Source organism: Hypanus sabinus, chromosome 4 (assembly GCF_030144855.1).
Source record: "Hypanus sabinus isolate sHypSab1 chromosome 4, sHypSab1.hap1, whole genome shotgun sequence".
Classification (NCBI taxonomy): domain Eukaryota; kingdom Metazoa; phylum Chordata; class Chondrichthyes; order Myliobatiformes; family Dasyatidae; genus Hypanus; species Hypanus sabinus.
In genome coordinates this window covers 22510773-22524814 of record NC_082709.1, presented here as the reverse complement: position 1 = coordinate 22524814, position 14042 = coordinate 22510773, and the positions used below count along the sequence as shown (strand labels likewise).

Here is a 14042-nt window from a genome sequence, read left to right as displayed (position 1 = left end):
TCAAGATAAGTTTAAGGGGAGGTGGGATTAAGTGCAAAGAGGGAATAGATGGTTATACAGATCAATATTAATGAGAAAAATACAGGCTTGAGTGCTGGCATTAAATTGTTAGATTAAATGGCCTACTTGTGCACTGGATATCGTCTGTAATCTTGTGTCAATTTTTAAGTAACCAATTACCACAAGGACTACAAACAATTTCATCATCATCTTTAGCACTGATCTGGATAAAAATGTAGAACAAGGAAAAGAAACAAATGACACTGTGCCAAACACTGGGCAGGAATATTGGAAACTAGCAGGACAAGTTAAGCAACATGCACAAAACGCTGCTGGAACGTAGCAGGCCAGATAGCATTTTGTGTGTTGCTTGAATTTCCAGCATCAGCAGATTTTCTGGTGTTTGCGTTTTTAAAGACAAGTTAAGAATGGTTTTATCTGGAACCCAGGTCCTCCTAAATGGAGGCAGATTAAAAAAGACAAGAATTCGAGCTTTGATTAAAAGTGGAGAATTGTTTTCAATTCTGATGATCACACCAAGGTCACAGGGGGAGGATGCCATGGTAGTTCAAGGATTCAAAGAACATTTATTATCAAAGTACGTATAAATTTTATACAACCTTGAGATTTGTCTGCTTACAGGCAGCCGCAAAGCAAGAAACCCGAAAGAATCCGATTTAAAAAGACCAACAGTGTACCAGTAAGTGTAACACTTTACACCATTAGTTGTAAGACCAAGGTACAATTCCCTCCACTGTCTGTAAGGCGTCTGTACGTTCTGCTGTGACCATGTGTGTTTTCTCCTGGTGTTCCATTGCTTACCACATAGTTGGGGTTACTGAGCTGTAGGCATTCTATGTTGGCGCTAGAAGTGTGGCAACATTTGTGGACTACCCAATACAATCTGTGCTGACTTGATGTGACACAAATAGAGTATTTTATTGTATGCTTTGATCTACATGTGGTGAATAGAGCTAATCTTACCCAAGAGTGTGAGCTAAAGCACTGACAAGAATAGCTCCAGACAAAAGAAAGATTATTGCTGCAAAGTTGAACTTAGAAATACTACTTTTTTCCCTTAGTGCATCAAAAATGAATAAACAATTTGACAGGTGTGTGGAAAATCATAAGTTTACCAAGAATACATTGACAGGCGTTCCAACAGTTGGTTCCATAAACAAAGTCAAATTTGAATTTGAGTCAAATATGCAAACATATATGAAAAGTTTACTTGCAGTGGCATCACAGACAGTATTGTATAAGCAGCATTCACAAGAGAAACAAATTATACACAACCTTTTTGAGGAAGACTAAAAACATAAGAATGTAGATAACCCCTCCTTTAAAAAAAAAGAGTATTCTGGATCTGGCAGGTGGGAGAGGCATTGAAGGGTGGAACTGTACGGGTTTGAGTGGAAATAATCTAATTTAGGAAAGCACCTGGGGAAGAATGGATGGTCGTACAAAGAGCTAGGAATAGCCTATGGTCAAGAACTTAATTCTATGATCATATCATGAATTTTACCATAATCCTTGGCTTCCTTTCGACGAATAAGCATGGGAATTCCTTTGGTAGAACAGATAATAGTCGCAAGAGGTAAAGCGGTGTATGGAACACCACAAATGGAACCGTATTTGACTCCAGCACTGTTTGCAGTTTGCCACAAGAGATCAGAAACCTGCAGGGAAAGACATTTGACCTGTTATTTCAATACCAAAGAAACAGGAACTTAGAAGCCAATATGCATTCATAGTGTGCTATACCACTAGAGGTCAGAAATGCATTTCTCAATGAACACTACAACTAAAGTAGCCAGATATACCAAATTCAGAATACAAAAGAAATAACACAAGAATCAGAGTAATAAGAACTTTCATAAATCAGACCTGTTCCAGTTTTGGAGAAGGGGACAGGATTATTTCATTTATCTGACAATTCTTTATCATAGCTTTACATTTAGACGGTAGAATGAACATTTTATCAGTGACCGACGAACTGTATTATGAATACATCTTAATTTACTTCCTCCTTATTTCAGTCACATACGCTCACATTTCCAGTGATTTCAGAATGAAGCAGCATCCACACCAAGATAATGTGGTTAAGAAAGCACATGGGATAGTTGCCTTTATCGACTATGACGTTAAAAAAAAACATAATTATACAAGACATAAACAAGGCCACAGCTGGAGTACTTTGTGAAGTTCTGAAACACCATTTATGATAGGATGGATGTTATTATACTGGAGAACAGCAGAGGAGATTCTGGGATGTTGTATTTCAACTATAAAGAACCTGGGTTTGTTTTGCTCTAAGTGCAGAGGCTAAGATGCAAAGTTTAAGTGTCACAGGGAAGAAACATAGAAAACCTACAGCACAATACAGGCCCTTTGGCCCACAAAGTTATGCCGAACATGTCCCTTAGAAATTACTAGGCTTACCTATAGGCCTCTGTTTTTCTAAGGTCCATTTACCTACCTAAAAGTCTCTTAAAAGACTATCATATCCACCTCCACCACCATTGCCAGCAGCCCATTCCACGCACTCACCACTCTCAGTAAAAAAAAACTCGCCCCGGACATCTCCTCTGTACCTACTCCCCAGCACCTTAAACCTGTGTCCTCTTGTGGCAACCATTTCAACCCTGGGGAAAAAAGCCTCTGACTATCCACACGATCAATGCCTCTCATCATCTTATACACCTCTATCAGGTCACCTCTCATCCTCTGTCGCTCCAAGGAGAAAAGGCCAAGTTCACTCAACCTGTTTTCATAAGGCATGCTCCCCAAACCAGGCAACATAATTGTAAATCTCCTCTGCACCCTTTCTATGGCTTCCACATCCTTCCTGTGGAGAGGCAACCAGAACTGAGCACAGTACTCCAAGTGGGGTCTGACCAGGGTCATATATAGTTGCAACATTACATCTTGGCACCTAAATTCAATTCCACAATTGATGAAGGCCAATAAACCATATGCCTTCTTAACCACCGAGTCAACCTGCGCAGCTGCTTTGGGCATCCTATGGACTCCAACCCCAAGATCCCTCTGACCCTCCACAGTGACAAGAGTCTTACGATTAATATTATATTCTGCCATCATATTTGACCTACCAAAATGAACCACTTCACACTTATCTGGGTTGAACTCCATCTGCCACTTCTCAGCCCAGTTTTGCATCCTATCAATGTCCCTCTGTAACCTCTGACAGCCCTCCACACTACCCACACCTCCAACCTTTGTCCCTCTTTTTCTTTTCTCAATCTTTTTATTGATTTGAGAAAAAAAGTATACAAACAGGGGAATATCTCTGGTATACATGTCAATAGTACATACAGATGGTGAAATAAACAATATCAGAATCACACAATGTTGATCTACAAAGTATAAATTTGATAGAATGTATAATTCTCCTCTAATCAACTTATGAAGAAAGGAAGAACTATTAGAATTGTTTTATGAAAGAGAGAAAAAAACACTATTCTAAACAGAGAAAAGAACTGGGCAGACCATTCTGAGAAGAAAACCAAGAGAAGAGAGACTCTCTGATCAAATCCAAGGTTCTGAAAAAATAGCTGGAAGAAAATCAGTACAAAAATCAGATCATATGAAAATATTGAATAAAAGGTTGCCAGATTTTTTCAAATTTAAAGGATGTCTCCAATGTCTGATTTCTCATTTTCTCTAAACTTAAACAGGACATGATAGAAGAAAGCGGGTTAGGGTCCTTCCATTTCAGTAAAATGGCTTTCCTAGCCAATAAGGTTGAAAAGGCCATCATCCACTGAGCAGAAGTAGGAATATATCCTGCTTCTGATGGAATAATCCCAAAAATAGCTGTAAATAAGTTTGGCTGTAAATCCAGATCCAGCACTTTTTATAAGGTTTTAAAAACATCTTTCCAAAAATTCTCCAACTTTATGCAAGATCAAAACATGCTCCGAAGCATTTGGGCTCTCATGGCCAGACTATGTAACAGTTTCTTCCCCCAAGCTATCAGATTCCTCAATACCTGAAGCCTGGACTGACACCTTGCTCTTTTGTCCTGTTTATTATTTATTGTAATGCTTGCACTGTTTTTGTGCACTTCATGTAGTCCTGTGTAGGTCTGTAGTCTAGTGTAGCTTTCTGTTTTTTTTAAACGTAGTTCAGTCTAGTTTTTGTACTGTGTCATGTAACACCATGGTCCTGAAAAATGTTGTCTCATTTTTACTATGTACTGTACCAGCAGTTAGGGTCGAAATGACAATAAAACTGACTTGACTTGAAATGCCCAATGCATTACCCTGAACTGTATCAAGGAATGACAGGCACAAATAAATGAAGTATTTACCAGATGAAAAATTTTACTCTATTGACTATCTGAAAGTAACTCTTGAAATTCCAATTCCCAGGCAGCTTTAATTTTATTGTTAGATATCATTCATAGATTCAATAACTATTTATAAATTGTAGCTATTGATCCTTTTTGGAGTTGTTTAACCTGGAAGAGGGCATCTATTAGATGGATAAGTGGAGGGATAACTTGGAAGCAAAGTACGTAAAAAATTCCTACTTTGTAAATATCTAAAAAAGTGTACTTTGGGTAAATCAAATAGACAATAGGTACAGTAGACCATTCGGTCCTTTGAGTCTGCACCGCCATTTTGAGATCATGGCTGATCATGTACTATCAATACCCGGTTCTAATGTGTAATTAGAACCCGGTTCTAATAGCTAATGTGTAGAGAGAAAAAACAAATTGTGCAAACAATGAAAGTATGTAAATAACATTCGGAATGAAAATGAATCCACAGATGCAAAGTCCAGAGCAGACCACAGCTGTAGCCTTAGTTCTGCGCAGAGCCATTTAAACAACACAAAGCCCAAAGACACAAAACTAGAGCAGGCTTCAGCTTTGGCCTCAGTTCAGTGCAGCGAACAGAACCAGTCCAACCATTACCTCTGTTCCCAACACTCTTCCTTTTCAGTCCTTCAGACCCAGCGTTAAAATCATCTAAACATTTGGTTGTTCCTCGCTCTAGGACCCGCGCCCTGTTGCTTCAATGCATTCTGGACGTGGATCCTACAATTTGGACCTTACCGACCTTTCTCATTCAGCCTGGCGCTTAGATCAATCAAACCTCAGATTAGGTGGATGTACCTCCATTCACCTTGCATCTACCTCAGCTTTGCCTCACCTTCAGTCTCAATAGACAATAGGTGCAGAAGTAGACCATTCGGCCCTTCAAGCCTGCACCACCATTCTGAGATCATGGCTGATCATCTACTATCGATACCCGGTTCCTGCCTTGTCCCCATATTCCTTGATTCCCCCATCCATAAGATATCTGTCTAGCTCCTTCTTGAAAGCATCCAGAGAATTGGCCTCCACTGCCTTCTGAGGCAGTGCATTCCAGACCCCCACAACTCTCTGGGAGAAGAAGTTTTTCCTTAATTCTGTCCTAAATGACCTACCCCTTATTCTCAAACCATGCCCTCTGGTACTGGACTCTCCCAGCATCTGGAACATATTTCCTGCCTCTATCTTGTCCAATCCCTTAATAATCTTATATGTTGCAATCAGATCCCCTCTCAATCTCCTTAATTCCAGCGTGTACAAGCCCAGTCTCTCTATCCTCTCTGCGTAAGACAGTCCCGACATCCCAGGAATTAACCTTGTGAATCTACGCTGCACTTCCTCTGCAGCCAGGATGTCCTTCCTTAACCCTGGAGACCAAAACTGTACACAATACTCCAGGTGTGGTCTCACCAGGGCCCTGTACAAATGCAAGAAGATTTCCTTGTTCTTGTACTCAATATGTATCCGCTAGTGAGTAAAAGACAATAAACAATCCCCTATAAACAAATCCAAAAAAGTTATTATTTCTTTGGTTTTCCAAATTAAAAAAGCCTGATCTAAAATTGATGGTTTAAAAAAAGTTACGATATATTTTACTAGAATGGACAAAATTATTTAATTCAAAAAATCTGCGAAACTGAAACCAAATTCTTAATGTATGTTTAATAATAGGATTAAGGTCTTGTCTACCAAACTTAGAGAGCAGGAAAGGAAGAGGAGCTCCCAGTAAAGAGGACAATGAATACCCCTTCACCAAGTTTTTTTCAATTCCACCCATAAAGAACAGTTTGTACATATAAAAACCATATAACAATTACAGCACGGAAACAGGCCCTCTCGGCCCTTCTAGTCCGTGCCGAATGCTTACTCTCACCGAATCCCACTGACCCGCATTCAGCCCATAACCCTCCATTCCTTTCCTGTCCATATACCTATCCAATTTTGCTTTAAATGACCATACTGAACCTGCCTCTACCACTTCTATTGGAAGCTCATTCCACACAGCTACCACTCTCTGAGTAAAGAAATTCCCCCTCGTGTTACCCTTAAACTTTTGCCCCCCCAAGTCTCAACTCGTGCTCTTGTTTGAATCTCCCCTACTCTCAATGGAAAAAGCCTATCCACATCAACTCTATCTATCCCCCTCATAATTTTAAATGCCTCTATCAAGTCCCCCCTCAACCTTCTAAGCTCCAAAGAATAAAGACCTAACTTGTTCAATCTTTCCCTGTAACTTAGGTGATGAATCCCAGGTAACGTTCTAGTAAATCTTCTCTGTACTCTCTATTTTGTTGACATCTTTCCTATAATTTGGTGACCAGAACTGTACACAATACTCCAAATTCGGCCTTACCAATGCCTTGTACAATTTTAACATTACATCTCAACTCCTATACTCAATGCTCCGATTTATAAAGGCCAACATACCAAAAGCTTTCTTCACCAAACATACCAAAAGCTTTCTTCACCACCCTATCCACATGAGATTCCACCTTTAGAGAACTATACACCACTATTCCTAGATCACTCTGTTCTACTGCATTCTTCAATGCCCTACCATTTACCATGTATATCCTATTTTGACTATTCCTACCAAAATGTATCACCTCACACTTATCAGCATTAAACTCCATCTGCCATCACTCAGCCCACTCTTCTAACTGGCCTAAATCTCTCTGCAAACTTTGAAAACCTACTTCATTATCCACAACGCCATTTACCTTAGTAAGTATCTGCATACTTACTAATCCAATTTACCACCCCATCATCCAAATCATTAATGTATATGACAAATAACATTGGACCCAGTACAGATCCCTGAGGTACACCACTAGTCACCGGCCTCCAACCTGACAAACAGTTATCCTCCACTACTCTCTGGCATCATCCATCCAGCCATTGTTGAATCCATTTTACTACTTCAATATTAATACCTAACGATTGAACCTTCCTAACTAACCTTCTGTGCGGAACCTTGTCAAAGGCCTTACTGAAGTCCATATAGACAACATCCACTGCTTTACCCTCATCCTTAAACAATTCAATATCCTTCTCCTTAGTGAATACTGAAAAAAAGAAACTGTTCAAAATCTCCCCCATCTCTTTTGGCTCCACACATAGCTGTCCACTCTGATTCTCTAAGAGACCAATTTTATCCTTCACTATCCTTTTGCTATTAATATAACTGTAGAAACCCTTTGGATTTATTTTCACCTTACTTGCCAAAGCAACCTCATATCTTCTTTTAGCTTTTCTAGTTTCTTTCTTAAGATTCTTCTTACATTCTTTATATTCCTTGAGCACCTCATTTACTCCATGCTGCCTATATTTATTGTAGATATCTCTCTTTTCCCTAACCAAGTTTCCAATATCCCTTGAAAACTATGGCTCTTTCAAACTTCTAACCTTCCCTTCAACCTAACAGGAACAAAGATTCTGTACCCTCAAAATTTCACCTTTAAATGATCTCCATTTCTTTATTACATCCTTCCCACAAAACAAATTGTCCCAATCCTTTCGCATCGCCTCAAAGTTAGCCTTTCTCCAATCAAAAATCTCAACCCTGGGTCCATTCTCCATAATTATATTGAAACTAAAGGCATTGTGATCACTTGACCTGAAGAGCTCCCCAGCACATACCTCCGTCACTTGACCTATTTCATTCCCTAACAGAAGATCCAACACTGCCCCTTCTCTAGTTGGTACCTCTATGCATTGCTGCAAAAAACTATCCTGCACACATTTTACAAACTCCAAACCATCCATCCTTTTTACAGTATGGGCTTCCCAGTCTATGTGTGGAAAATTAAAATCTCCCACAATCACAACCCTGTGCTTACTACAAATATCTGATAGCTCCTTGCAAATTTGCTCCTCCAATTCTCGCTCCATTAGGTGGCCTATAATACACCCCTATAAGTGTTACTACACCTTTCCCATTCCTGAATTCCACCCAAATAAGTCTCCCTAGATGAGCCCTCTATCCTGCCAGAGCACTGCTGTAATATTTTCTCTGACAAGCAATGCAACACCTCCCCCTCTCGTCCCTCTGATTCTATCACACCTGAAGCAACGAAATCCAGGAATATTTAGTTGCCAATCACACCCCTCCTGCAACCATGTTTCACTAATAGCTACACTATCATATTTCCAGGTATCAATCCATGCTCTAAGCTCATCCACCTTTCTTACAATGCTCCTAGCATTAAAATAAATGCATATAAGATATTCTTCACCTCGTCCTCTGTTTATCTCTAACAGTACAAAGAACTTTACTGTCTTCTTTTTCTTCCTTCTCCCATACATATGTTCCTACACTCTGGTTCCCCTCCCCCTGCATATCTAGTTTAAATCCACTGGAGCCTCTCTAGCAAACCTATCTGCAAGAATATTTGTTCCCCCTCCAGTTCAGATGTAAACCGTCCCGCCGGAACAGGTCCCACCTTCTCTGGAAAACTGCCCAATTATCTATAAATCTGAAGCCCTCCGTGCGGATTTATTATCTGAATAATGAATCCAACAGGTAATATAGCAAATATTAATTGCCCAGATTTGGCAAAGCCATACCACCCTCCTTTTTTAAAATAAAGGTTTACTCAATCTAGGATTTTTAGTGTTCCAAATATAGGATAAAATTTTAGAGTCTATTCAGTCAAAAAACCGTTTAGGAACAAATGAAGGAACTGCTTGAAATATATATAAGAATTTCGGTAGAACTACCATTTTAATAGCATTAATTCAACCAATTAATGATAGCGTCCGAGGAGACCATTTAGAAAGTGTTTGCTGGGTATAATTAATTAATAGGAGAAAATTATATTTATACAGATCTTTAAAATTCTTAGTAACTTTAATACCAAGATAAGTAAATTGATTTTTAGCAATACTAAAAGGTAATTGCTCATACTGATCCAAATGATCATTAATGGGAAATAACTCACTTTTGTATAAATGTAACTTATATCTAGAAAAACTACTAAATTCAGAAAATATGAACACAGAAGGAATAGGTTTCTTAGGATCCGAAATGTAGACTAACAAGTCGTCTGCGTACAACAAAACCTTAAGCATTTTATCCCCTCTCTTAATACCCGAATACTATTGGAATTCCGAAGAGCAATATCAAGAGGTTCTAGAGCCAAGTTAAATAACAAAGGACTAAGAGGACAGCCCTGCTGGGTACCTCTGTATAGGCTAAATAGGGAGACTTGATTGTTAGTTATAACCACAGCCAAAGGAGTTTGATAGATCAATTTGATCCAGGAATGAAACTGGAACAAAATTAAATCTTTCTAAAATTTCAAATAAATAAAACCACTCCACCCTATTAAAGGCTTTCTCTGAGTCAAGGGAAATGACACATTCAGGTTCTTTGGATGGAGAGGAATAAATAATGGTCAATAGTCTCTGAATATTAAAGAATGAATATCTATTCTTAATAAATCTAGTTTGATCGTTAGAGATAACTTTAGGTAAAATATTCCCGATCCAACTTCTGTGTCATCAGCAAACTTACTAACCCATCCCTCCACTTCCTCATCCAGGTCATTTATAAAAATTACAAAGAGCAAGGGTCCCAGAACAGATCCCTGAGGCGCACCACTGGTCACCAGCCTCCATGCAGAATATGACCCATCTACAATCACTCTTCTGCGGGCAAGCCAGTTCTGGATCCACAAAGCAATGTCCCCTTGGATCCCATGCCTTACTTTCTCAATTAGCCTTGTATGGGGTACCTTATCAAATGCCTTGCTGAAATGAATATACACTACATTTACTGCTCTTCCTTCAATGTGTTCAGTCACATTTTCAAAAAAATTCAATCAGGTTCGTAAGGCACAACCTGCCTTTGACAAAGCCATGTTGACTATTCCTAATCATATTATACCTCTCTAAATGTTCATAAATCCTGCCTCTCAGGATCTTCTCCATCAATTTACCAACCACTGAGGTAAGACTCACTGATCTACTATTTCCTGGGCTATCTCTTCTCCCTTTCTTGAATAATGGAACAACATCCACAAACTTCCAATCCTCCGGAACCTCTCCCGTCCCTATTGATGATGCAAAGATCATCGCCAGAGGCTCAGCAATCTCCTCCCTCGCCTCCCACAGTAGCCTGAGGTACATCTCATACAGTCCCGGTGACTTATCCAACTTGATGCTTTCCAAAAGCTCCAGCACATCCTTTCTTAACATTTACATGCACAAGCTTTTCAGTCTGTTGCAAGTCATCACTACAATCACCAAAATCCTTTTCCATAGTGAATACTGAAGTATTCAGTAAGTACCTCTGCTATTTCCTTCGGTTCCATACACACTTTCCCACTGTCACACTTGACAGGTCCTATTCTTTCACGTCTTATCCTCTTGCTCTTCACGTACTTGTAGAATGCCTTGTGGATTTCCTTAATCCTGCCTGCCAAGGCCTTCTCATGGCCCCTTCTAGGTCTCCTAATATCCTTCTTAAACTCCTTCCTATTAGTCTTATAATCTTCTAACATTATCTAGCTCTCTGAACCTTTTGTAAGCTTTTCTTTTCTCCTTGACTGGATTTATTGCAGCCCTAAAGAGGTCCCAATGATCCAGAAATCTGAATCCCTGCCCCCTGCTCCAATCCCTCAACCACGCAGTTATCCTCCACCTCATTCTCTTCCTATTCTCACTGTCACGTGGCACAGGCAGTAATCCCAATACTACTACCTTTGCGGTCCTGTTTCTCAACTTCCTTCCTAACTCCCTGTAGTCTTTTTTCAGGACCTCTTCCCTTTTTCTATCTATGTCATTGGTACCAATATGTACCACGACCTCTGGCTGTTCTCCCTCCCACTGCAGGATATCGTGGACACAATCTGAAACATCTCGGACCCTGGCACCTGAGTCAGAAGACTGAGAAACTTTTCCCTACCTAGAAGGTGACTGAAATCTGGAACGCACTTCACTCAGGAGGGAGGCAGTGGATACCCTCACAACATTTAGCAGAGAAGGCAATCAGCAGAGTTGGGAAAAGTGTTTCAATAGATAAACAGGCACATGGGTAGCCGACACTAACACGCTTTTTCCGTCGGCGTTGCATGACTATTCGCGGATTCAGTAGGAGAAAGTACTCACTATAAAGCGCTCTGCGGGAACTTAAAGGAGAGAACTGGACTGGCATACAGTTCTTCCTTCGAAACAATACTGCCTCCCACTTCTAGCAAATCCACGGCATTGCTCACCCTATCCGAGAGTCAAACTGCCGGGGGCATCAACCGATGTTTACCCTCTGCAACCCCGAAGAGGAGGGCTGGACCTCTGCAGCGCACGGAAAACGTACCTGGTTCATAAGAGCTGGGTGGGACACAATGACCCTCAAGTCGAAGTAAACAGGCGACAATATCCCGCTCTTTAGTTGGAAGCTACCGAACTTCACGGCCTGAATTGCATACAGCTCAGACACCAGCGACTCCATGCTGCCGACGTTGGCGGGCCACGTGCGCGCGCACGCACGCACGTCCTGACCTTAAACCCGCGCCGAGACGTCAGCACGGCGCTTACCTTGACGTCATGGGCACGCAGCCGCCAGGCTGGTTGTGTAATGTTGTTTGATCGAGCGTTCTTTGTTGTTTACAGAATTAATTACGGGTAATAATTATAATTATAACAGCCTCTCCATCGCAGGCGCGTGCTTCACTAAAAGTGAACGAGGTAGATGTGTTTTTCCCGGCTGTGGGATTTCCTTTCTGTTGTCTCAACGTTTCGGAGTTATAAATCCTCCGGCTTTTTACAAGCGCCAAAACAGCAGCTTCTTGTGAAGTTTAATGGCGATTGGCGGGCCAGTATAAGGTGCATTGCCGCCACCTGCTGAGTTGGGAGCGTGGAGGGAAGAGACAAGAAATAAATCCACCTAATTCCCCTCCCAAAAGTATTTCAAATAATATCAAGAAGTCTAATAGTTTTCAGAAAGTCAAACACACACTTGTTATGGTGGCAGTGATATCCTAACACATTTTTCATGTTAAACTTATATGATGGTGCTGGTGAAGACGGCGACAACTTGCTGGTAGCAAACCAAACTAAATGACTGAATTAATCACACTTTTTTCAGAAACGATCATTGCAATCAATAGCCTGTAATTCCCTTTCGGAGTGGAGCTTTTGAACTGCCTGTACGACCAGTAAGTTTTGCAGTGGGAACTGAAGCCTCGAAGGTGTAGACAGTTGTGGTGTGGTGTGTACAGACTGAATTGAGGTGGTGAACTCCAAGCCCTGGCACCAGCCCAAGAGCGAGAAGTATTCTGAGGTTTGACCAATTTAAACGCTGGGCTGAATTGCGAAGGTTGGGTGCAGGCCAAACCGAGGCCACAGGACTTGGGTCTGAGTGCGCATCGAAGCAGCAGCAGGGAGTGACTCCAGTTTTAGCAGATATAACCACTGGGCTAGATTGAAAAGCTCAGGGTTTCAGGATCGGGTTGGTGTTCAGCTCGTTGCTCTGTGAGGTTTACTCGTCTCTGCACTGAGCTGAGGCTGTGGCCAGCAAACCATTAACGGGTTCCTGGATGGCCTGCAGTGACAACTGGCTTCATGGCTGTGGGTTCACTTTCATGAATTTCAGTTCTGAATGTTATTTGCTTACTTTTATTGTTTGCATGATTTATTTTTTCCCTGCAGATTGGGTGTTTGACAGTTTTTTGTAATGGGTTCTATTGGGTTTCTTTGTTTTGTGGCTGCCTGTAAGGAGATCAATCTCAAGGTTGCATGTAGTTATGCACTTTGATAATAAATGTACTTGAACTTCAGACTTTCGTTTGTCCCAAAGATCTCAATTTAGCAATTAGACGTTTCCTTTGCACTTCATAGGAACTGCATTCAAACGATATATGCTGCACCATTTCTTTACAAGTGCACACCCTTCAGATGCTGGTATCATGCATATTAATTTTGAACAGGGACTTATTCCACCTATTGTTCATTGGTCCAGTACGTAAACCTGTAAGTATAACTTCCTCCTTCCTTTAATACCGTGTCCCAGTGGAGTTTCTGCCATCTTCTGATCCTCATTATAGAAATTACATCTTGTCTTTTCCCTATCCCAAATTTGTTGCTACAGTGATCGAATAGACTTTTTAATTATGGCTTTCACCTCCCCTTTATACAACTCTACATTTATATCCTTAATTTTAAGTGGTTGCTCATCTGGAACATTTGGCACCTTGTTTCCTTCAGCCTCAATATGACAAAGATCCATAAGAAATGTACACACAACCCTAAACCTTTCAGCCTCAATAGATGTTGTCCAAACTCAAAGAAGAACGTCTGGCCTACAGTATGAAATAACTGTTGAAATAGATGTCAAAACCAAGGATGAATCAGAGCACAGAAATACATAACCAAGATGTATTTTTTCAGCCCATTTCAAGGCTAAGATGATAGTAACCATCTCAAATGAGAATACTGATACTTTATCTGATAATCTTGTCTTAATAGTTGCCTGAAACTTTGGAACATAAACAGAAACACCTGGATGACATGTCGCTACCTGTAGAAATGTAAGAAGCCATAGTATATGTCTGGCATCTATTGCTGAGCTGATTTAAAATCGGTTCCCATCTTGATCTTTTCCTGAAGGCCCAAATCAACCAGAGGCAAAGGAAAAAACTGTGGAGGAGCAACAGAAAGGAGTACATTGGGACCATATTCCACATTAAGCAACCCAAGATTT

General features: G+C 40.6%; 1 protein-coding gene across 1 annotated transcript in view; it reads right to left on the bottom strand.

Annotated features, from left to right (window-relative positions):
• The window catches only part of umps (uridine monophosphate synthetase), a 46375-nt gene extending 34550 nt beyond the window's left edge, over positions 1–11825 (bottom strand). Inside the window, exons 1-2 of the mRNA XM_059966563.1 lie at positions 11658–11825; positions 1526–1679 (exon numbers count right to left, since the gene is read on the bottom strand). Coding sequence (XP_059822546.1) covers positions 1526–1679; positions 11658–11792 — 289 coding nt within the window. The 5' untranslated portion in view covers positions 11793–11825. The remainder of the gene's footprint in view (positions 1–1525; positions 1680–11657) is intronic.
• Positions 11826–14042: the final 2217 nt, after the last annotated feature.